Source organism: Myotis brandtii, unplaced genomic scaffold (assembly GCF_000412655.1).
Source record: "Myotis brandtii unplaced genomic scaffold, ASM41265v1 scaffold199, whole genome shotgun sequence".
Lineage (NCBI taxonomy): Eukaryota > Metazoa > Chordata > Mammalia > Chiroptera > Vespertilionidae > Myotis > Myotis brandtii.
In genome coordinates this window covers 2151291-2177286 of record NW_005357414.1, presented here as the reverse complement: position 1 = coordinate 2177286, position 25996 = coordinate 2151291, and the positions used below count along the sequence as shown (strand labels likewise).

Sequence of the window (25996 nt, the reverse complement as noted above, 5' to 3'; positions counted from 1 at the left end):
GGGGGGGGGGGGGGGGGCATTGACCTCCAGCCCAGGGGCTCAGCCCCAGCCAGGTGTTCACCGACCCCCCTTCCCTGGCCTCCCTGCTGTCATCCTGCTCCCAATCCCTGCCCGGGACACCTGGCCTAGTGAGGGTGGCCGAGGCCCATGTGGCCCAGGCACTGCTGCTGCTGCCGCCACAAAGCAGGAGCGCCTCCACCCAGAGTCTCGGACCATCCACCACTCTGTCCCAGACCTGTGGGTGCCTCCCCGCCAACAGCCCACACCAGGGGCCACCGCCCTCCTCCCGTGTCTGGGCGGGGCTCCTGCCCAACCCCTCGCTGGGTGCACATGCTCGCCCTCCCCCGCCCCAGGTCACCAACCCCTCCCACATGCAGCCCCGCGTTTCCTTCCCTTTTCCATTCCTGTGCCTTTTTCTTGTTCCCTTTCTGTATTTGTTTCTCCTCTTGGCCTGTCTGCATGCAGGCCTGCCTTCCTCTCCCTCTCCTTTCTTAACCTCTCCTATCATATACTATCCTACCCCGGGCCTTGCAGCTGCCTGAGCAGAGGGCGGGGATGCAGCCTGCTGATCCGGTCATGACATGATGCTGTAACAGATAGTTTGCATATTTCTCTATTATCAGTATAGATGATACTATACATGTCATTATACATTTGACAAAAACCCATAGAATGCATAACATCAAGAATGATCCCTAATGTAAAGTATGGACTTTGGGTGACTATGCTGTGTCACTGTAGGCTCACCAATTGTAACAAATGTACCACTCTATTTGGAAAAGTTGACAGTGGGAGAGGCAGTTTGTTTGTAGAGGCAGGAGGTATATGGTATGTGAACTCTCTGTACGTTCCTGTCAATTTTGCTCTGAATCTATAACTGCTCTACAAAATAAACTTTTTAAAAAGAATTAGTTTATGAAACTGAATTACATTTTATGCCCAAGTTAAACAATGTGACTTTACCACTGAAATAACCAAAGATAAAGTTATACATAAATTGACTAATGCTAATGTTCTTTAAAGATATCTGTCAGAGTTTATAAACCAAGAAAATTGGAACTAAATCCTTCATTTGATGAGTACTGGATGCAGTAGCAGTACATACAGGGTGGGGCAAAAGTAGGTTTACAGTTGTTCATATGGAAAATAATACAATAATAAATAATAATGTAAGAATAATCTGTTTCATGTATTCATAGCTGTAAACCTACTTTTGCCCACCCTGTATGTTAAGCTCTCCTCTAAGCACACAATATGATACTTATTATCATAATAAAACTATCTACTCAGATAAATTATCACAAAAAGATGTCTTATCTAGTGTAGAAATGAGTGGAACTAGTGGTCTATTATGTTATTGATACAAGGACCCAGTATCCCCATAGTTTATTGCCAACATCCTTTGATGAATCAGCAGAATTGGCAACAGATCCCTATTGATCAGGACTTCACATTTACGTTTACCCCAATCCTGCAGGGTCAACCTGGTGCTGAGAGACAATTCTCCATGGTCTCTTGAATTGCCACACATCTTGTGAGTACAGGCACTGCCTTTATTCTAGAATATATTTTCAAAAAAGTTTGCACAGTTAACAGCCTTGGAAGACAGAGATAGAGTCTCCCTCCAAAGCAAAAAGCAGGCTTGCTTACTGTCCAGTAAAATAGACACAATCTCTTTCTCCAGGGCACAGGTCAGGTATGCTTACTGCTCATTGTTAAGATTTAGGTTTCCTAAGATCAGGGTTCCTCTCCTATAACACAACCCACTGCAAGTGCAGGTGTCATCTAACCCTCTTCACATTGCCCTGTGGAAACTGGAGTGCAAGGAAGCAACATAAATGCTGAAACTCTGCGTACTGCTATTGCTGTGATTAAAAAACTGTCCTTCATATCTGACTCAGGAGTCTTGTATTTCCAAGAAGTGATGGCAAGCTCACTTGCTTGTTTGCAAGTTGGTAAAATGTCAGCCCCTATGTCATGCTCCACAAGTGGTAGAGTGCTATACTTGATACCTTTTATTGAAAACATATGTTAAGTCACTAATGATCAAATATTCATAAGCTAAACAGAGGTTCAACCAACATTTTATTCTGCCAAAATGAATCCTTTCCTCATCTAGTAGAGTATCAGTACCTTCACATTAAACATGACAGAAAAAGTATTTAAATGGAATGTTTAAGTTCTTCAACCCTCTTGGCTTCTCTGCCAAGTGTGGAATATAAAGTCACAACTACATAATGAAAAAATAAACACAAAGGTTAAATGATAAACATTTATTCAGTATATTATTTAATTTCCACAACTGGTATTTTGCTACAAGGTGGAATGACTTGTTTCTAATGAAATACCAACTAAACAGCTTTGCAATCCCTAATACATCATTAAGATCACTAGAATTAAGCATTTTAAAAATGTACTGAATGGAAGGCCTGATACCTTTTTCTTATGTGAGGTCTAAATTAGAAGGTTATTTGAAAAAAAGAAAAGTTAGGCAGCAACCACCATAAAGCCTGAACCATTGTGTACATCTCTACTACTTAGTAAATTTTAAAACAGTAGTTAGCTTTAGAGAAAAAGGGAGGGAAAACCTGAATACTATATGGTTTTGATAGTTTTCACACATTTTAAAACATTTTTAATCAAAGAATTTTATGCTTTTCACTCACATCATTTCTTTTCCTAACCTACTGAAATAACTATGAATAGATTAATAAATTTGTTTTAACTGCTTTACTTACAGTTTTCTGGCTTGGATCCCAACTCTTCTACTGATTGCATGCTGTGAATCTCAAATCCTTCAGGGTATTCTGTTTTATTGACAGTCTTATTGTCCACATAAATGATATGTTTAACACAATTGATGTCTAGCAATGCAGTCTGTTGAGCAGAAAGAAAATTCAGTTATTAAATATGGGCCTGCAGTAAACTCAATTACTGAACATTTTCCCGTCCTGTCAGATAACACCACCATGAATTAAAAGAAAATGTAATACGTACCTTAAGTTTACTTTCCAGAAGTTCAACACTAGTAATCAGATAGGCAGCCTCGGATTCATTTAACCCATGAACTACAGCTTCACTGCCAAGTGTGGCATATAAAGTCACAACTACATAATGAAAAAATAAACACAAAAGTTAAATGATAAACATTTATTCAATATATTATTTAAATCAGCCTTTAATGATAGGCATACTCACAGATGGAAAGATATTTTATAATTTAACTTGACTTCACAGTCTTTGCTATATTACACTTCAATCTTGCCTCAAATTTCCTGATACAGTATTCCAAAATTTTCCTCACAAATTCGCAGAATTCTAACTTTCTAAACCTGAGGAAATCCAGAAATACAGGAAGTGCCACAATTCGTCAAAAATAGGTCATTAAGATGGTCAAGGCCAATAGGTTCTGGCTGAACTTCTAAAAAAATTCTCAGATACATTTTACATTCAATAATATTTTATATTCATTTCAGGTGTACAGCATAGTGGTTAAACAATCATATACTTTACAAAAGTGTTCCCCCTGATATTTCCAGTAACTTACTGGCACATACATAGTTATTACATATCATATTATTGACTATATTTCCTTTCCTATGAAGTATTTTACATCTTCATGACTATTTTGTAACTACCAATCTGTACTTCTCAGTCCCTTCACTTTTTTGTACAGTTCCCCAATCCCCTCCCCTCTGGCAACCATCAGTCTGTTCTCTGTATCTATGAGTCTGTTTCTATTTTGTTTGTTGATTTATTTTGTTCTTTAGATTCCACATATAAGTGAAATTTTTTCTTTCTCTGACTGACTGACTTTGGTTAGCATAATACCCTCTAGGTCCATCCATGCTATTGCAAATGGTAAGATTTCATTCTTTTATATGGTCTGGCTGACCTCTCAATGAAGGTCAGAGCTACTCCAGCAAGGGCTCCCCTGTGATACACACTTTCATTGGTCATAGTGCCAAAGAAAGGTCAAGTCCTTGAGAATCCTCACATTTTGAGGATATCAAGTCAGAAGATAGGCCATAAATCATTTTCTCACTCCTTCTAAGAAGCTTTCTCTGTGGGTCTCATGTCCACACTGATTGGAGATCTCTAAGCCTAAATTGGAGTGGACAGGGAGATCTACTCTTTAGGATCTAACAGACAAAGACAACATAAACTGAAACCCAGAATAGTCAGAATCAGAGGACATCTGCTAAACTTAGATAGGCTTGGAAATTCAACTCGAGGCTGGTAACCAAAACAGCAACATGGTTAAGAACTGCTACTTTTCACAAGCTGTTGATTGTTAAAGTTGGGTGATGCATATATAGGGAATTATTTTCATATTATCTATTTTTGTTTGTTTGAAATACAAACCCTTGATTCTTATACCACACTTATAGTGTTCTATTTCATTAACAAATAACTGAGTGCTGACACTGTTCTGGGCTATTAATAATTAAAAATAATTTATTGAACAATGGCTAAAGAAATATACTCAATTTTACTTTCTGGACAACATAATCTAAGGTCAGTGCAATCTGTCACATGCTTATTTCACAAGTTAAATGGAAAAAGTACAATAAGAGACCTTGAAGTGAAACAATGAACTAGAATTATCTGAAGGAATGATTTTTTTGTGATTATTTGTGGGTCACTTCCTAAAAAATGCCCCCAAACCCCAAATCTTTCAAGTACAATTCACTTCCAATTAAAAAGTAAAATTCTAAATTCTATCCATTGAGCAGCCAAATCTCATACTAGCTCTTAGAAGTTATTAACTTTAACAGGAATTGTCAGATATCTTTTAACTATGTTACATGTTGTTTTACAAACATAATTTAGGCAGATAAATGACTAAAGGACACCTACTTCGAAAAATCAAAGATCTCAAGACAGTTTCACATGTAAACAAAGCCCTCTCTCTCCCCCTCCAAAAACACAAGGCACTTACGAGGAAAGTTGTACTTAAAGCAGGTCTGTGCTGCAATCATCCATTCGGCCCTGGTCTCACAGAAAATGGCAATAGTGCTCTTTGGTTTTAATCCCAATGCAGTGAGTCCACTACCAAAGTTATTCACTCGGCGGTTCACTTCAAGGTAGTTCATCCATTTATAGTTCCCAAGAATTAACTGTTAAAATGAGACATTCTCTAATATTAGTACATTTGTCTAAGCAAGCAATTAAAAATTATTCAAAGTATGAAACTTTAAAGTTGCATTGAAGTGAATATACAGAAGCTATGGGGACCTTCAGAGATTTAGTTACACAGCACCAGAATGGAATGCAATGATATTTATTTTTTAAAGCTTTTTTTTGTAATGTATTTTTATTGATTTTAGAGAAGAAGGGAGAGGGAGAGATAGAAACATCAATGATGAGAGGGAATCATTGATTGGCTGCCTCCTGCACCCCGCCTATAGGGGATCGAGCCCACAACCCAGGCATGTGCCCCTGGCCGGAATCAAACCCGGGACCCTTCAGTCTGCAGGCCAACACTCTATCCACTGAGCCAAACCAGCTAGGGCAGGAATATTTAAAATGCACTTGAGCCCTAACCGGTTTGGTTCAGTGGATAGAGCGTCCCAGGTTCGGTTCGATCAAGGGCATGTACCTTGGTTGTGGGCACATACCCAGTAGGGGGTGTGCAGGAGGCAGCTGATCGATGTTTCTCTCTCATCAATGTTTCTAACTCTCTATCCCTCTCCCTTCTTCTCTGTGAAAAATCAATAAAACATATTTTAAAAAATAAATAAGATAAAATGCACTTGACTTATGATCAAGTAAAATGTACCCCCCCCCCTTAAAAAATAAAAAACTCAATAACATTTTACCTTCTTAAACACCTTTCCATTTGGCTGCATTTCGTTTTCTTCACTTAGGATTTCCCTGGTCCCAAGGCTGTCCTTCTTCCCAAACTTGGATATGGCGTGATCAAATAGTTTATCAAGAGTGTCTGCTCCAGGGATGTCTATGACAGCTAGTGAGTCGAAGTGCGTGACAGAGCGATATGGACTTCCAGGTTTGTCTGAAGTGGGCTTAGCTTTTATTCTCTTTGCCATGGCGTTTTTCTTCTTGGCATTGGTAAGAAAATACCATGGAATAAATATAAGGGCACTGTATATTGTTATTAACAAGTGGATAGGCAGCAAAATAATGGTGGGCACATTTAGCTTAAGATTCATAGTTGCAAGGCTTCTAAAATGGTGTTTAATTCTTGTTATTCTTTGGCTTCAAAAAGCCTTATTTTGCTGAAGAAGGCAATAATGGAAGCAGCAGTAAGAGTAGCAGTATAGCCAAGGCAGTTTAATTTCAATCATACAAATAAAAGTTAGTAATCTTTGGAAGCCGACAATAAAATACACCTGTAGGTGAAGACAATGAGCCAGACAAAGAGCAGGAAAAAAGACAAAAACAAAAACAAGAGTATTAACAAGTTGATAGCACCATTGATTTAAATATTCAGGTCTTTAGTTTATATAATTGATTTGATACAGAAAGCTGAAATAACTGGTATGAAAACTGGCTTTTCCTATGTTAATTATTATTGCCATAAACTTCTGAATTTACTCTTTCCTAGGTTTTTAGGTATAAATGATACTCTGTGCATCATTCTGTGAGTTGAATAACACTATTTAATACTTACATGAATGCATGAATATGATATATAAGTTTGGCTAAACTTTGGGTGAGTAGGGATGCCAATAATGAGTTTCTCTTAAATATGTATATGTAAATCAGAAATATGTATATGTAAATCAGATTTAAATCAGATTTGGTTTTATAGCCAAAAGGGAAAACAATCCATCATTTTAGGCTTATTTCTTAAAGATCAACAAGAACTCTTTTTCTGAGTTCTTCATTAAGGTAAATTTCTCAGATAATGCTATTCACTGTCTCCTATCCCCCAAAATTAGAGCAATACAATCATAAAACCATTTCCTAAGTGTCCATTTTGTGTTCAAAATTGCACCAGTTGCATATTTTTGTGACTATAGATGAACCAGTTGCATTCCAGAGGCAGGACTGGTAGTATTAAGTCTGAATTAGTGTAAGTCCTGGCAAATTAACACTTATGAGGCAATCAGCACACCAGATAGAGCGAGCATTTTTCAAACTCTTTTGAGAGGAGGAGGATGCAGCTAAACCATTTCTTCAAATAAAAACACTTGCAGACTGCCCTGATATAAAACTAAAGTGGAATTGCTTTGGCTGAAGCAAGGATTGGGAGTACCCAGAGTCTCACTCTGAACTTCCTAGAACTCTACTCCCAAGGTAACCACTGAAACATTTCCAATGTAAAGCCCTACAGAAATATACAAGTGCTATGTTGTGCAAGAAAAGCAATAAATGTAATTGGAGTTCAGAGGAAGTACAAATGGCCAAGAGTAACTAGTGGAGGATCTGTGGAAATTAGACTTAAGCTGGACCTTGTGTTGGGGATCTGGAAATAAAGGATAAAAATGGAGGGCATTCCCGGTAGGAGAACAACATGAAGATACAGATGTAGGAATGAAAAGATTTTGGGAGAGTGGAGAGTGCCAATAATATGGACACTAGCCTGACTGAGGCACAGAGTATTCGTTGGCTAAGTGGGCTACAATGGTACAGAATCTGACAAATCAGGCAAAGCTGTTTTGATTTGATTAGGCAGAAAACGGAAGGTCACTGCAGGTCAGAAGAACAGTGGCAATTGGAAAGGAACTGCAGAAACAGCCTTCAGGATACTCTTTTAGGGAGTGTGCCTTCAGCTGAGAAAGCTATTTTGGTGAGTGAACGTGTATTTTAATCATAAAAATTAAAATATTACTTCACTTGGAGACAAATTGAAGCTCATCCTTCTGCAAATCTTGTGGAAACAGACAGGCAGACTACTGACCCCAGGGTAGTTGTTTGTTTTTTACAACAATTACCATAAAATGGTAGCTTAATTCTGCCTCTGCTTTTGTTTATTAATTGAGTGTGGTGAAATGAACAAGAAACTTCAAGTGAAAAGACCTGGGTTTCAGTCCCCATCTTGTTCACTAACTGGCTGTATAACCTTGAGCAAAGCCAGCTGTCTGAGCTTAAGGTAAGACTAGATCAATAGCCCTTACTTAGAGGTGAGAGATCCCTTTGAGAATCCAGTGAAAACTATGAACCCAATTCCCCTAAGAAAAATATGCAAAACATTACACATAATTTCAGGGGAATCCCTGAAACATATCCATGAACCCCAAAGGGTGACACCAACTCTAAACTACGAATTTCTGACCTAGATGATTTCCTGGTGCCCTTCCAACTTCAAATTTTGTTATTTTCCCCTCCCTAAAAATACTCTCAGTCTCTCTCAGAAGTCTGGTCATTCATTTCTTTAAGAAAAGGTATGTCAAATGTCTATCACAGAGCCTGGTCCTCAATATACAAGATCCCCTCTAACAACCCTCTCCTTCATCAGACATTTCATGACTACCCAGATCAACAAATCTTTCCATTCTCTAATTTCCTACATCACTTGAAATGTCAACCACTCATTCTGATCCTTGATTGTACCATCATTTCCAAACATCTAAGCACCCAAGCATAGAGCATAGACCAGTAGTTCTCAAGTCTATCAAACACAACACCTCTTTCTTATACCAAATACTTTATAATATCCCCTAATAAACGTTAAAAGATACAGATAATCTATCTAAACACACAAATTTTAAAAATTCCTTCCTGTTATTATAAAGGACTATAAAAATTAAGTTAAACTAAAATAATATTTGTTTCAACATATAAATTCTCAGGGACAATACTAGAAAAAAAGTCTCCAATTGAAGAAGTGCCCCTAAGAGGTGTACCACCTCATTCTCATTTCAGAAATTGTCAGACTTGGAGCTGAAGACATAAAAAGGAGTAGAAGGCAGCTTTTGAAAGGCTTTATAATCTAGTTGGATTTAAACTGTACTGCATTGCCCTGACCGGTTTGGCTCAGTGGATACGTCGGCCTGCAGACTGAAGGGTCCTGGGTTCGATTCCAGTCAAGGGCATGTACCTTGGTTGCGGGCACATCCCCAGTAGGGGGTGTGCAGGAGGCAGCTGATCGATGTTTCTCTCTCATCGATGTTTCTAACTCTATCCCTCTCCCTTCCTCTCTGTAAAAAACCAATAAAATATAAAAAAAAATGTAATGTATGTTTTTTAGTCATTTATGTTATTATATATGCTTAATATTTTATACATGTTTACCTTAAGCCTTGGAGGTAGGGAAATGTTTTCTACTTAAATTATCATAGTATAGAGAGTCACACACACACACACACACACACACACAGTAGGCAGGGCTCAAAGAACATTCAAGTGAGGAGACATCAGAGATATCATTTAGTCCAAAGCTTTTCTAAGTATTTCTAGTGTAGTGACGTTCATTCATCTGAATACATTTTTATATGGATATGAAAATACAAACATAGATAAAAGTAAAAGGCAGAGCTTCTTTGGTGGTTGAGGCTGTGAAAGCCCCTGAAGGGATTCCTTGGAACCTACAGTTCAGCTGAATATTTTAACCACTGATATTGTCTGATCCCTTATTTCACAGAGAAGCAAACCAGGGATAGTGCAAATTATAACAGAGGCCCATCTCCAATTCTGGTGCTGTTTCAAGCCCACCAGCTAGCCTCTGTTCAGTTTTGCCTATCATCTTAAAATCCTTCCTTGTCAAAAGTTTTCCAGGGTTATACTCACATCTACTGATCAATTCACTTAAAAGTAAGATTTGAACACCTACTATGTGTAAGTTTAGAGCACTTAATACAAAGATGAGTAAAGCATGCCCTGCATTCTATGTATGTATGTACATGTGTTCATATATATGGGAGGGGCCAGGACATTAGTTCACAAATATATAAGATAGAATGTGATAAATGCCATAAGAGAAACAAGAACAAAATGCTAAATATATTCAAGGGGGGGAGAATTGTACCCAGTTTGGGGGGGGAGAGATGAGGGAGAAAGTAGAACCATCCAGAAAGGTTTCACACAAAAAAACAACATAGCATTTGAAGTGGGTGTGAAGGATGCCTATGTTATCAAAAGGAGAGGGTGATGATTAGGAAATGAGGACAGTACTATCAGACAGAACAAATGGATGAGCAAATTAATGCAGCAAAACAGTGCAGTATGTATTAGAAATGAAGTAGTGTAGCAGATGCTTTAATGCTCTCCATGTAAAGTGCTACTCCACTTTTATGAACCAGAGCAAGGGGTAAATTGAATTGTTCCAGAGTCAACTTTACTAGATTACAACTATACTCTGAGAGGCACATGCATATGTAGGTGGTAAATGGGCTGAACAGTTAGGGGATCTGGGTTCTAACCCCCGTGTCTGCTATGAAGTGTGTCTGAAAAAGTTATATGACCTCTCACTGAAAAGCTCTGTATCAGTGGCACCATAAGAAAAGAGGAATACTACTTGTAGTAGCTACTGCATGGTATTGTTGATGGAATCCTTCATTTTATCCAGCTTAAATTCCATGGCCAATAATAATCAGTCCCTGGAATATACTCAACAGTCTTGCCTCCCTCTTTGCTGTACGTAGCGGATAAACCATGACTTGGTTAAGCCCAGTTCTCTACCCAATCAGCACCTATATCCAACACAGCTGAATTTCACTGGAGAAAAACTTGACTGTGCTGAATGTCCCCCTTTAAATTTGTGATTGCTCCCTCAAGTGGGCGATACTGCACTGCACTAGTCCATGCACTGGCCCACTCTCCAGGGTTTCATGCCTTCTTCTCTCCCCAGAATGCCAATATTCTCCCTGCATCCTCATTCTAAGCTGCCAACCTGGCTCACTATTTTGCTGAGAAAACTAAAAAAAAAAAGTCGGAAAAGAAATTCCACACACTCCCACTGCCCACCACTGCATCTGCCCACCTACTAAGCATATGTGGCCACATGCTCTTTTCACTCCTGTGACTATAGATGAACTGGTGAGGCTCTCAGGTAAGGCCAACCCCCTTCACTCATGCATGACACCTTATCATACAATAAAAACCTGGAGGTTCTGCTCTATGGATTCTTCCCGGGATTCTCCCCACTCTTGCCTCATTGATTTTTCCTGAATTGTTCCCATCAGCATTTATAATGGGCTATTATTTCTTTCATTTAAAAACCATTCCTTGAGAGCTGATGGAGGCCAACCTGGGAAGGAGCAGGCCAATATTCCTCACCCTGCCGCCATGGTGGCTACCTTGTCTGGAAGGTCATCTGGTCTAATTAGCATATTACACTTTTATTATTATAGATCAGCCAGAAAGGGGCAGGACATCATCTTTAGTCATGGAATAGTTGACTGTTCATGATGTTTACCATTCTATATGGAAAGCATATTAATAACCACTTATTGAGCATTTACTATGGGCCAGGCACTGTGCTCAATCCTATGCATATATTATTTTATTTAATCCTTCAGAAAACCCCTTTAAGGTAGTATCCTCATTTTACTGCTGATGTAACAGTCTGAGACAGATTAAATAATTTGCCCAAGATAACATAACTAAGTAGGGATTTTTGACTCCAGTCTGCCTGATTGTAAAGTTCATGTTTTCAGCTACATTGTCTATGATCCTAGTCATACTGGTATAATCTAAATTGGTAAGAGTGACAAACTTTGTATATAAAGAAATCTTGGCAACAATTTTGAGCACTGATCTGTCCTACAAATCAATGTAGTTTTTTTTTATATATACATCTGTCTGCTCCTTGTAAGTTTTATTTGACTCAAATTGGGGGGTGGGGGAGTCCTTTTATATGTCAAGTAAGTTCTAGAAGTTTTAGTGGAAAATCAAATGCATTTTTTTTTTTTTTTTGGTTTTGAGGCCAAACTTAATAGTAACTATTTCATTCCAGTTACTTCAAAAGTTCTGAGATAGTTAGGCTAAACGCAAAAAGCATTAGTGATACATTAAGCTCTAGTATACAAAGGAAACAAATACTACATACTGATTAAAGTCCAAATTTAAAAGAAATCATCATCCCCAGAAGCATATGACAGCTATATCATCAATTTAAGAATGATAGAAACTAATAAACTGAAGTCATATAAGGCCAAGACAATTTCAGAAGTTTTAGGAAATGGACTAAAGGTGCAAGCAAGGACCCACGCACCTGCCAAGCTGAAACACGCAGTATGGACAAATTAATCTGTCCTTAACATAAGACTTTATAAAAGTGTAAAAAATATCTATTTGAAAATCAATGCTTAACTATATAAGTGGTACTTCAAGAAATTACATTTTTCAATTCACACATCATTAAAGGGTAATTTACCCAATAAAGAGGTAACTCGTTAGCCTTCTGAAAAGATTAGGATTGAATCAGAAAACTATTATAAAAGTTTCAAGAGATTAAACAAATAACATACATATCGCACTTGTACTTTAAAATAGCATATTTCTCCACAGATGTTGCACCACCAAGACTTTTGTAAAGGATGGAGTGCTTTTTTCAAAATCCTATTTTCTTTCACACATTATTAAAAAGTTCCAAATCATTTTAAAATGTACAGGATAAGGTTCAAATACTATGTTAAAAAAAAAAAGAATGGCTGCATTTGGTTAATAAAATCAAACTTTATAGAAGCTATATTACAATATAATTAATTTTATATTAATAAAAACTTAATATTTTAAGAAAATAAAAGGCATTGAGAGTAGCTAGCAAGATCTTTTGCTATCAGTCTACAAGACTGAATAATCATGTGAAATTTACTTCTGTCTGATCCTTGTAAGTCTTATCTGACTCAAATTGGTAGACCAATATAATCACTATGAAATAGCTTATATAATCAAACTTTAAACCCAATAATTATAATGAATTTGAAAACTATAATAAATACATCCATTTATTGTTATAATAAATTATAATAATACACTTGAAAACTGAAAAACAAAACAAAATAAAAACTTAGGGTGAATAATATAGATGCCCTGTATCAACACATTGCACCTGTGCCTAGCTATTTTGACTGGAAGTATCTAACAACTATGACTGATCTTTGGGTGCATCTCTAACAAAGATTAGCCAAACCTGTTTACTTTATCACCTGGAGAGATAGTAATTGCTGAAGCTGCCATCCTGCCAGTCTCTTCCCAGCTTTTCCCAGAGAAGAAAGCACCTTAGCTGCCATGTTGAAGATGATCTTTCGTACTCTAAGTACAAGTTCCCGCCCATAATGCCTTTAAGAACTTTCCAGTAGGCATCAGATAATGTTTTTTCTAGGTCACAGAATGGTATAATTGGGATCTTATCTATCTGTGTTGAAATTAGGCAATCTATGAGACAGTGTTGCTGCCTATAAACATCCCACACACTGTGTGCATGTATTTCCTTATTTCAGTGATCACAAAATAATTTTTTAATATGGAACTTTCTAAAGTTGGGAGTTAATTGTAATCCAAAGCTTATATTTAAGGAATTTTGAGGATAAATTATGCTAGAAGTGGTACCTACTGACAAACATGATGTTACAACCCAACTTTATTAGACATCATGAAAAGAGAGAAAACTAAGTTCTGGGAGTTATATGTTTGGTGAGAAATATAAAGATTTCAGTGCTATAGACGGGAAGCAGATAGCACAATGTTGTGTTCAAGTAACATTTATTTTATTGTTATAATTGTTCTATTTTATTATTAGTTATTGTTGTTAATCTCTTACTGTGTCTAATGGATAAACCTTATCATTGGTATGTATATATAGAAAAAAACACAGTATATATAAGGTTTCGGTACTAACTGTGGTTTCTGACATCCACCAGGGGTCTTGGAACATTTCCTCCGTGAATAAGGTAGGACTACTGTACAGAGTATATCTATCTATTGTCATCTTACCTATTTATCATAATGCAATAATACAACTGTGGGATACCAACCATAAGTGCAAGTTCAAAAAAATAAATCTGTCACTAGCAGTAATAGTGCCACATGATTTACTCTCTACATTTGTTAGAGGAGGTGCCAGTTTAATAGGTTAGCTCTTTGTTAATGTTGTTTCCCGATCCTTCATACTGTTAAAAATCATACAACCATGTAGTCTTAAACCATTTCTTACAAAATGACCTAATAAACCACTGAACTGAGTAAGTCAGCTACCTGGCCAGCATAATGTGAAACTGTATCATGGTTTAAAAATAAATTTTAAAAAAAAGCTCACTCTGCTCTTCAGTATTAAATACACCTTATAAATGAGACTAATAAAAGAACTCAAAAATGGATAAATCTGTTGAAGATGGAAATCTTATGGCCCATTCAATCAACCCTCAAATATTAGTACTAGCAAAGAAGAGAACACAGATATTCCAAGGCAGCAGGTAACTCAAAATGTATTTATATTCTTAACATTTCATTATGGGTGTGTCTGATGTTTCAAAAATTAAAGAATTTTTTAAATTAAATTTATTAGGGTGAGATCATTCTTAACGAAAAAAGGAAGCTATATCAAGCCCATTATAAGTAGCCATTGGAGAGGACTCCTAGAGTTCATGTCTCCATGTTAGGAGTGGGGAGATATTTTCCACTATCTTCTCTCCCTTCACGTCCATTTCTTTACCTGGCCTAGGCATGCTTCACTAAGGTGAGTGAGGCAAGGGAGATAATTAGGTATTTCTGTTTTGAAGTGTATTTTGGGATAGCCAAGGCAAAGGTTTGCCAATGGAGTCTCTAAATTGTCACAGACACTCCAAAGTGGCTATAAACTTCTAAAAACACTGGCAAGATGTTCCTGCTAATGGTTTTGCTAACTCTTACTCTAAACCTTGGTAGCTTTTTCTTATACATTTAGGTGGGCTGCAGGTCAACTGCTATAGATTTTTTTTGAAAGAGAGGGGGAGAGGGAGAGGGAGAGGGAGAGGGAGAGGGAGAAGGAGAAGGAGAGGGAGGCACGAGGAAACAAGCAGACTCTGTGGGTAAATAAGTTAACTTTAGAAGCCTGAAAACTACTGCCCTCATAAAGACACCATTGTCTTTTTCCCAAAGGAAATGCTAACCTTATTGATATCGTGCCTCCTTTGTCAATGACAGGGTAGTATGTTGCCTAAGTAGCTGAATTCAGAGACAGCTAATTCTGGCCTGCTGATGAAAACCTTTGGCCATATTTAAGATTTTTCTAATGCAGGCTAGTAAGTAGACTTTAGTGATAGAAGAATATTAATTCTTTCTAATTTCTTTACACTTGAATTTCAAAATTAGTTACCAGCACATACAAACTAGTAGATTTTTTGTTTCAACTTCATAACCTATTATAATGAAAGCAATTCTCAGAAGACCAGAAATACGAGAGAGGCAGCATTGTATACAGGGTTTTGATCCTGGTTCAGCAGCTTGCTGAGCTATAATACCTGAAACAAATTAAATAATTGCTCATCTGTTTCATCATCTACAAAATGAGAAAGTTGGATTCAGATTTTAAGATCACAGACCAGTAAAAAATTTATTAAGAAAGAAGGATGGTGAAGGGAATAACATAGCTGTCAACTTTTTGCCAGGTATGAACATTATAAACAAAATACCTACCACTTACTATCACAATCATTTCACAAAATAAAGACATGTTTAACTCCCCAAAATTAGAAGACTATATCTAATAATAAGAAGCAATCCTTCAAATGGAAAAAAAAATTAGCTTTAAAAAACTCATGGCCTATTGTCCTTATTTTCCATGCTTCACCATGGATCAGTAAAAATTCTTCACTGACCAGCACTGGTCTAAAAATCAATGTTTGAGAACTCCTAGACTAGGTAATTTTCAAGGTCCAAGGCTCAAACACTATGATTCTAAATTTAGGTCATTTGTTGTATTTCTTTTATTCTATATTATTGTCTAGAATAGGTGCCTCTGTGAAGCATAGTGCTAGTACTTAAATTTTTGAAGATCAGAAATACAATTAGTTTAAGAAATAGTAACTAGAGTAAGCTTCAATTTAATGGAGGAAAGTGTACACTACACAGAAGTAACTTCATCACTGGACACTTACCATTAAGCCCATTTTACAGATGAGGAAATTGAGACAGAGAAGCTAAATCGTTTGCCAAAAGCACACACAGCCTATAAGCCTAAGTAGATTGGAAGTAGAATCTGCTACTCCGTTTTTTTAGTATTACTCAAAGAAAAATATTTTATTTAGATATTAATTATCACTTCTCCTTTTATAAATTAGTGACAGGTGATTTGAATCTTAGGCGTTGTACTGGGTAAAGTTTTCTTATTACTTTTCCAAATGCTGCCTTTCTTTTAACACAAACATAAATATTGGCAGGGTTTTTCCACTATAAAAATAGTCAAGATACCTGTTATTATGGGCAGTTAATTTTCTCCAAAAGCTGATATAATTGCAAGTTTAGAATTTTTAAAGAACAAATACTTACAGATTACCTCTTTTCCTCTTAAGAAGAACACGTGTATTTTTTCGCGATTTCAATCTGCAATAAGAGACAACATTCATGGGTACAATGACACGAAAAAAAGAATCCCTTAAAAAAAAAACCTCAAGTGCTGTTACATATTACCTGTGCACCTTGGATCATGATAAGCCATGTACCAAAAGAAAAACAAGAAATGACTAGAGATGAGTGTCTAAACTGGAAGTAGTGCTATTAGGAATTCAGAAAAGTAACTAAGCCTGACTCTAAGAAACAGCAGTTCAAATTCTGTGAGCAAATAGCAAGATTAAAAAATAAGCAGAGGAACTGATAGACACTTTTTTCATATGCTAGTATATACAGATGGCCAACAGACATGAAAAGATGCTCAGCTTCACTAACCATCAGGAAAATGCAAATCAAAACCACAATGAGATAGCACGTCACACCTGTTATAATAACCATTATATATAAAAAAAGACAAGCAATAATAAGTGCTGGCGAGGATGTGGAGAAAAAGGAACCCCACTTCTGGTGAGAATGCAGACTGGTGCAGCCACTGTGGAAGACAGTATGGAGTTTCCTCAAAAAGTTAAAAATGGAACCCCCATTTGACCCAGTAATCCCACTTCTAGGAATATATCCCAAGAAACCAGAAACACCAATCAGAAAGGATATATGCACCCCTATGTTCATAGCAGCACAATTTACAATAGCTAAGATTTGGAAGCAAGCTAAGTGCCCACCAGCAGATGAGTGGATTAAAAAACTGTGGTACATCTACACAATGGAATACTATGCCGCTATAAAAAAGAAGGAACTTTTACCATTTGCAACAGCATGGATGGAACTGGAGAGCATCATGCTAAGCAAAATAATCCAGTCGGGGAAAGATAAATATCACATGATCTCACTCATATGTGGGATATAATGATCAACATAATTTGATGAACAAGAATAGATCCAGAGACAAATGACAGGCGAGTGGGGTTAGAGAGCAACCAAAGGACTTGTATGCATGCATATTAGCATAACCAATGGACACAGACACTAGGGTGATGGGGGCTTGCCTGGGATGGGAATGGCTGAGGGGGGCCAATTGGGGAAAAATGAGACATATGTAAAATTTTAGACAATAAATAAATTTTTAAAAATAAGCAGAGGAAATGACAGACATTTTTTCAAATATATGCAGATGGCCAACAGACATGAAAAGATGCTCAGCCTCACTAACCACCAGGAAAATGCAAATCAAAACCACAATGAGATAGCACATCACATCTGTTATAATAATCATTTTTAAAAAAGACAAGTGATAATAAGTGCTGGCAAGGATGTGGAGAAATGGGAACCCTATGCACTTTTGGTGGGAATGTAAATTGATGCAGCCACTATGAAAAATAGCATGGAGGTTTCTCAAAATACTAAAAATAGATCTATCATATGATTCAGCAATGCCACTTCTGGGTATATATCCAAAGGAAATGAAAACAGGATATCGAAGTTATCTGCACCCCCTTTCTCACTGCAGCATTCATTCATAATAGCCAAGATATGAAAGCAGCCTAAGTGTCTGCCAACAAAAGAATGGATAAAGAAGATATGTCATACATATACAATGGAATATGATTCAGAAATGAGACAGAAGAAAATCCTGCCATTTGCAACATGTATGGAACTTGAGGGCATTATACTTAGTGAGATTTGCCAGAGAGAGAAAGACAAATATTGTATGATAGTACTTATATGTAGAATCTAAAAAAGCTGAAGGCATAGAAACAGAATAGAATGGTGGTGACAAGGGGCTGGGGGCTAGGGGGAAAACATGGACATTTTGTTAAAGGGTACGAATTTGCAACTAAAAGATGAATAAGTTATGAAGATCTAATATATAGCATAGTGATTATAGGCAACAATACTATATAACAGCTTCAAAATTGCTAAGAGATTAGATCTTAAATATCCTCACCACTAAAAAGAAGTGATAGTTATGTGACATGATGGAGGTGTTACCTAAAGTATGGTAGTAATCATCTACACTAATAAAAGAGAAACATGCAAATTGGTGTCACTCTGCTACGCCCACCAGCCAATCAGAGTGGTTATGCAAATTAACCCAACAAAGATGGCGGTTAATTTGCATACGCAGGTGAGGAGCGAAGACTGAAGGCTTCAACTGCAGCGAAGCAGTGGAGAAGCCAAGCCTCGCTGCGGCCGGACCAAAGGCCTGGGTCCTGGGTGCTGGAGGAAAACTGGTGCCAGTAGCCAGGGGAAGGAAGGCCTATTGCGCGAATCTTCATGCAACGGGCTTCTAGTATTACAATATATAAATGTATCAAAGTAACACAATGTATACCTTATACTTACACAATGCTATATGTCAATCATATCTCAATAAAAAATAAAATGCAAGAAGTTGTAGTCATGACCTTGATGGTTTTATTTGTACCCCTTATTCCTCCACAGTCAGGATAGGAGCTAAGTTCAGAGACACAGACAAAGGCTGACCACAGAAAAATAGTCAGTCATTCTCACCCCCAAATATCTGGAGGGACCCATTTTCCCATCAAAATAAAAAATGAAAAATTTCCTTTAAATAGTACAAGGCTCTTTCCAAATTAACACTGGTCTAGGTAGAAACCTAAAGATATTTTTATCCCCCCTCGAGGAATACACACATCAGTTTTGTGATGTTCTTCAAAATATATACACTATGAAGGTTTAGGGGTATGTTTGCAGTTGAGGATTAACCTATATTGGAATTTGCAAGAGAAAACTATTTACCATCTGAATACTCACAACCATATAATAAGGCCCTTCAGTGATTTGGTATTGCTTACTTACATTCCAACACCCCTGGGGTTTCTTGGGCATGATATTATGATTCTGAAGAACTAAACTTTTATTTCCTTTCAGTAGCACTCAGTACTACTTGCATACGATTATGAGAATAACCCTTCAATTTTTTAAATCTGGATACTCCAACACAAGTCCTAAAATTAACATCCACACTAGCTGCTATTAGGACAGTTAATTTTCTCCTTTGTTACCATTAGAAGATTATAAGAATGAAGGAAAGAATGATTTATAACCAGGCCTATTACTAACAGACTATGCCTTTTGTTCTTGTTTAATAGAACTACTTTCCAACATCAAGTTACTATCCATAATCTACTTTTGGGGAGGGAGTGCTGGCAATAGTATCAGTACATGTGTGACTATAAATGGTTAAGACTACTTATAAATAGAAAGCATGCTATTTAACATTTTCTTATCTTTCTCCCAGAGGGCTAACATTTTATATTAACACAAAAGGAGGGTAACTTCATATACAGTCATGTGCTGCATTTAACAACATTTCAGTCAACAGTGGACCACATATACAATGGTGATCCTATAAGATTATTATGGAGCTGAAAAATTCTTATTGCCCAGTGATGTTGACTTAGTAGCACAATGTAATACTCACCTGTTTGTGGTGATACTGGTGTACACAAACCTACTGCACTGCCGGACGTATAAATGTGTAGCACATACAATTACATACAGTGCATAATACTTGATGATTGAAAGTACAGCATGTTACTGTACAAAATACCGTGAGATTAAATCAAGCACAAGAGAAAATGATACGAAGCTGCTGCCGGCATAACACAACATATTACTTAATTACTACCTGGTGGTATGAAAAAAAGAGATAATACATGATCTAAAGTTTTTCATCTTTTAATTAGGGAATAAGGCAGCACTGAGAAAGCCTTATTCACTGAATGAATACCAGGGAGAAAAACAGCATCCGTGCAGTTAACAGTGATTAATGAAAAAGAAATACAAATCCAAACAACTTCAGAAAACCCTCATATTTTGACACAAAAAACAAACCATTAATGTGCTTAGTTTTTGCCCTCTCTGTAAATAAGTTAGTCTGTTAACCAATATTTTAAAAACATTCTTCAGAAGTAAAGTAAATACTAAACTTGTGATAGCATCTGTTGGAAATATTTCAAGCATGATGAATCTTCCTCCTCTACTTAATATCAAGGACCAATCTTAATAAATTTAAAAACAAATGTTTCAGAAATGAGTAAAAAAATATTAACAAAGCCCTAAGCACTTAATGTTCAAATCTAAAATTAAAATCTGGTGAGTCCCTTACAAAACATTTCCCTAAGCAATGGTCTTTTATAGGTCTTGTGTTAGATAAACATATATGTCATATATTGATAAGTAATAGTAGATGAAAACTACACTTAAAAACAAACTGTTTTTAAGACATTCATGATATCTCAATGAGCTGTTTAAAAAACTGAAACATTACCAAACATAAAATACAATGTGAAAGTATATTTTTTATTCAATCCTCTAGAAATAATAGCTTTGAAGACTTTGGTGGTTACTCTTGGGGACTTTTAAAAGCATATTTTAGCCCTAGCTGGTTTGGCTCAGTGGATAGAGCATCAGCCTGCAGATTGAAGAGTCCTGGGTTCGATTCCTGTCAAGGGCACATGCTCAGGTTGCAGGCTCGATCCCCAGTAGGGGGCATGCAGGAGGCAGCCAATCAATGATTCTCTCTCATCATTGATGTTTCTATCTCTTTCCCTTCTCCCGTCCTCTCTGAAATACAAATATATATTTTTTTAAATAATAGCATATTTTAATACAGACACACACAGGTTTGCAAGTTTCTTTAAAAAATGGCTCTCTTGCATGTCTTTCCATGCCAAAACACATAGATCTACCTAATAATTTTTAATAGTTCTATGGTATTCCATTGTATGACCATATCAAAATTAAGTCTAACCAATGTTTCCTATTGATGGACATACTGGATTTGTCTAATTTCTCATTAGAAATACAGCAATGAACATCCTTAGCAATATATTTATGCCAATGCTTCTATAGGATTCATTTCTAACATAATCGCTAGGTCAAAAGGGTATAACCATTTTAGATGTTAGTCTATTAAAATTGTCCTCCAGTACTAAAAGCAGAGATACCCTAGTTGATGATACCAGCACCCAGATCTTGGGTTTCCAATGACTATCTTCCAATAAAAGAAACCAAGGTTCGGTGGAGAACTAGTTGATTTCAGAGCCAGGGCAGGAAAAATGCAAGGTGAGCCTAGTATCTTCTGGTGTCAGAATGTAAGAATGTGCTTTAAAAAAATGAGGTCGTGTCAACAGGACACAGGGGCCAACCCAAAAGATCTCCCAATGATCAAAGCTGATACAATTTGCACAAAATAAATGATATTATGAGATTATATCCCAAAGAATAAAATAAATATCCAGGGGGCTATACTAATAAAAATAAATTATTGACTAAATGAATAAATAAATGAGGGAGAAGAGACCAATGTTCCTTACAGAAGAATTCTAATTAATTCATGTGGAAGGAATAAAGGCAATAGAAAATCTCCATTAGCACACCACAGTAATAATTGCTGCAGGCAAAATCCATCAATGGATGCTAACAGTGGTGAGTAAAAGTCTAAAGCTGAACTGGATATATTCATGGTCTCAAAACATCTTCCCCAGCCCTAGCTGGTTTGGTTCAGTGGATAGAGAATTGGCCTGCAGACCGAAGGGTCCCAAGTGTTCAATTCTGGTCACGGGCATGAACCTCAGTTGCAGGTTCCTCCCTGGCCTGGGCCCCGGCAGGGCACATGCAGAAGGCAACCAATTGATGTGTTTCTCTCACATCGATATTTCTCTCTGTCTTTCTCTCTCTCTAAAAATCAATGGAAAAATATCTTCGGGTGAGGATTAAAAAAACAGTATCTTCCCAAAATACATATTACTATAACATAGTATAATTAATATTTATTAATTGCAAAGAGAAAAATTAAAACTTCACTGTAGTAAAACAGTTGACAATCACTTTAACCACATCATCAAGATTACCATCACCAGAAATAGGGCACACTGACATGATGTACATGACACTGAAAATGACACAACTTTGCTTCTTTGGTATTCTTGACCAAATTGCACAATCTAAATCTATCCATGAAAAGAAAACAAAAACCGCCCTAACCAGTTTGGCTCAGTGGATAGAGCATCGGCCTGCGGACTCAAGGGTCCCGGGTTCGATTCCAGTCAAGGGCATGTACCTTGGTTGCGGGCACATCCCCAGTAGGGGGCGTGCAGGAGGCAGCTGATCGATGTTTCTCTCTCATCGATGTTTCTAACTCTCTATCCCTCTCCCTTCCTCTCTGTAAAAAATCAATAAAATATTCTTTTAAAACAAAACAAAACATTAGATAAATCCAAATTAGGGACATGGGACATTCTCAATGTAACTGAACACTATTCTTCAAAATTGTCAAGGTCATGAAAAACAAGGGCTGAGGAACTGTCATGGATTAGAGAAGACTAGGGAGACATGACAACTAAATATAATGTGGGATCCTGGATTGGATCCAGAACAGAAAATGTTATTTGAAAGACTAATAAAATTTGAATGAAGTCTGTAGTTTAATTAATAGTATTGTACCTATGTGAATTCTTCAGTTTTGGTAATTGTACCATAATTATGTAAGTTGCTAACATTAGGGGGAGCTAGGTATAGGATCCATGGAAATGGTGTACTGTTTTTGCAACTCTTTTGTAAAAGTCTAAAACTTATTTCCAAAAGAAAAATGTAATGCCCTATTAAAAAGAATATACCATTTCACGTTCCCACCAGGAGTACCCATTTCCCCACATCCACTCCAACACTAGACTGAACTCTGATAGATACCAAAAACACTGTTTTAATTTTCAATGAACATCTACACTAATAAAAGACAAAGATGCTAATTGACTGTACCTTTGCTACGCCCACCAGCCAATCAGAGCAACTATATGCAAATTAACCCAACCAAGATGGCGATTAATTTGCATATACCGGCTGGGAGCGAAGACTGAAGACAACATGGAAGCGAAGTGCTGCAGAAGGGAGCAAAGTAGAGGTGGCAGAGACAGGAATGGAGCCAAGGTGGCAGAGGCGGGAGGCGGGAGGGAAACAAGCCGGCCGGCGGAGCAGGAGGGAAACCAGCCGGGCGGTGGGGTCTCTGCTTCGCTCCAGCTGCAGGAAGCCCTATTCTTGTAGGAATCTTCCTGCAAAGGGCCTCTAGTATAAAACTATTTTACTAGAGGACCGGTGCACAAAATTTGTGCATGAGGAGGAGGGTGGTCCCTCAGCCTGGCCTGCACCCTCTCACAATCCAGGACCCCTCGGGGGATGTCCAACTGACAGGATTGGGCCTAAACTGGTAGTTGGACAACCCTCTCACAATCCGGGACCACTGGCTCCTAACCTCTCGCCTGCCTGCCTGATTGCCTTTAACCACCTCTGCCTTGGCCCCCGCCGCCGCAGCTTCATCCGAAATGTTGTCTGGAAGGAAGTCTGAAATGGCGTCCGGAAGGTCGTTAGGCTGTCTGGTCTAATTAGCATATTATGCTTTTATTATTATAGATATCTGAATTTCTTACATGAGTGACTTGTTCAAGTCCTTTGCCCATTCTTCACTTGCTTATTCATTTTTCTTTATTGATTCATAACAGCCCTTTGTCTATTAAGGAGAGAAGCCCTTGTCTGATATATTACAAATATTTTTCCAAGTATAGCTTTTTTCTTAATTTTGGGTGCTTTGGACCAAATACTGGCTTTGGTTTTAAGCTGTAAAATATTACAATAGTCTGCTTTGTAGCTTTTGGATCATTTTCCCACTTCAAGATTATAAAAAGTATTTCCTCATATTTCCTAAAAGTGTGATTACTAGGTCCTAGGTAGAAGATTTTGGGTGTGTTTGGTACGGTGGGGCTGGGAAAGGAAGCTCTTAATATATACTACAAAATTACTTTCCAGAATTCCTACACCTATTTATACACCAATCAGCACCATTAAGTATCCTAATATGTAAAAACCCTAGGTCTGTCATGACTGGAGGCTCGACCTACTGGAAGTCAGTCCTGCAGTCAGCAGGCAAGGTGACCCAGCACTGACTGCTGAGGGGGCTGTGAATCAGGCCCAGAGAGAGACCTGAAGAGAGAAGCAGGGTCTGATCTGTAGCCTCTGTGGCAGCTGTTGATCAGCACTTCCCTTTCTCTTTTGTTCCAGGCCTGGCCAGCAGCCACGCCTCTATTTCTCTCCACGCCTCCACTAGGGCTGCAGATCAGCCTCGCCTTTCTGATCAGGCCCCATTGTTAGGCCCAGAGACGCTTACTGGCATAGAAACCGACCAACCAGAACCAAATCTGGGTGAAGTGTGAGGAGCCAATGGCTGCCTAGGAGGCGGAGCTTTTGATGCTAACTGGCATAGAAACCGACCAATCAGAACCAAACTGGCTGGCAGAGGAGGGAAGTTGAGGGCAAGATCAGGCCTGCATTGGAGGGCAGTAGGGGCAAGATCAGGCTGGCAGGGGAGGGCAGTTAGGGGTGATCAGGCAGGCAAAGGCAATTAGAGGCAATCAGGCTGGCAGGGAAGGGCAGTTGGGGATGAGATCAGGCTGGCAGGGGAGGGCAGTTGGGGGCAACTAGGCCTGCAGCAGAGGGCAGTTGGGGGTGACTGGGCCGGCAAGGGAGAAGTTAGGTGTTATCAGACCAGCAGGGGAGCACTTAGGGGGTGATCAGGCTGGCAGGCAGAAGCAGTTAGGGGCAATCAGGCAGGCAGGCAGGCAGGCGAGTGGTTAGGAGCCAGCAGTCCCAGATTGTGAGAGGGTGTCCGACTGCCGGGTTAGGCCCGATTCCTGTGGGATTGGGCCTAAACTGGCAGTTGGACATCCCCCGAGAGGTCCCAGATTGGAGAGGCTGCAGGCTGGGCTGAGGGACACCCCCCCCCCAGGGCATGAATTTTGTGCACCAGGCCTCTAGTTTTACTATAAAATGATTGTATTAATTTAATAGGAAGTATCACCTTACCTGTATTCCACTCCAAATAAACCACTTATTACCTTAAAAACTGTAATTTCATTCTCTTGCTTCACCAAGTATTCATGTTCTTTCTACCTAGAATTCTGTTCAAAAGCCAACTTTTCCGGGATACCTTCACCAATATGGAGCTAAAATGTCTAGTCTTCTTTTGAACTTCTACAGAGCTCTTCCCTAACAGCTGTAAAATTATTACCTTGCATTATTTACTGGTATAAATTTATCTTAATCATTTATCTAAACCGTAAGCTCATTTGAGGCAAGGATTGTGGCTTGTTATCTCTGTATCCCACTTTAACTTGGAAATATGAGGAAATACTTCTTATAATCTTGAAGTGGGAAAATAACTACAACACAGACTATCTAATCTAATAAAAGAGAAACATGCAAATTGACTGCATCTCTGCTACACCCCAAGCCATGCCCACCAGCGAATCAGAGCAACTACATGCAAATTAACCCAACCAAGATGGCGGCCTGCAGCCATGGAGCTGGAGCAAGCAGGAGGCTTGGTTGCCCCGGCGATGGAGGAACAAGCTTCCCCTGCCTGCCCTGGCTGGCTGTGGCCTCCTCTCAAGGCAACAAATTTTCAATTATAGAAGATAAATAAATCCCAGATAACTGCTTCCAGCCAGCCTCCACTGGGAGCTTGGGTGGCTGGGGGCTGTGGCCAGCCTGCAAACAGCCATCAGCCCCTCACCCAGGATGGCCA

The 25996-nt window shown here is 38.2% G+C and overlaps 1 protein-coding gene across 6 annotated transcripts in view; it reads right to left on the bottom strand.

The window, feature by feature from the left end:
• Positions 1-25996, bottom strand: part of ACSL4 (acyl-CoA synthetase long-chain family member 4) — an 84278-nt gene that overhangs the window by 29313 nt on the left and 28969 nt on the right. Inside the window, exons 2-6 of one of the 6 annotated variants that reach the window (XM_005865207.2) lie at positions 16378-16431; positions 5823-6353; positions 4943-5120; positions 2998-3107; positions 2739-2877 (exon numbers count right to left, since the gene is read on the bottom strand). In XM_005865207.2, coding sequence (XP_005865269.1) covers positions 2739-2877; positions 2998-3107; positions 4943-5120; positions 5823-6173 — 778 coding nt within the window. In that variant the 5' untranslated portion in view covers positions 6174-6353; positions 16378-16431. The remainder of the gene's footprint in view (positions 1-2738; positions 2878-2997; positions 3108-4942; positions 5121-5822; positions 6354-16377; positions 16432-25996) is intronic. The other 5 variants (XM_005865209.2, XM_014538826.1, XM_005865208.2 and 2 more) reach the window with 5 other exon arrangements.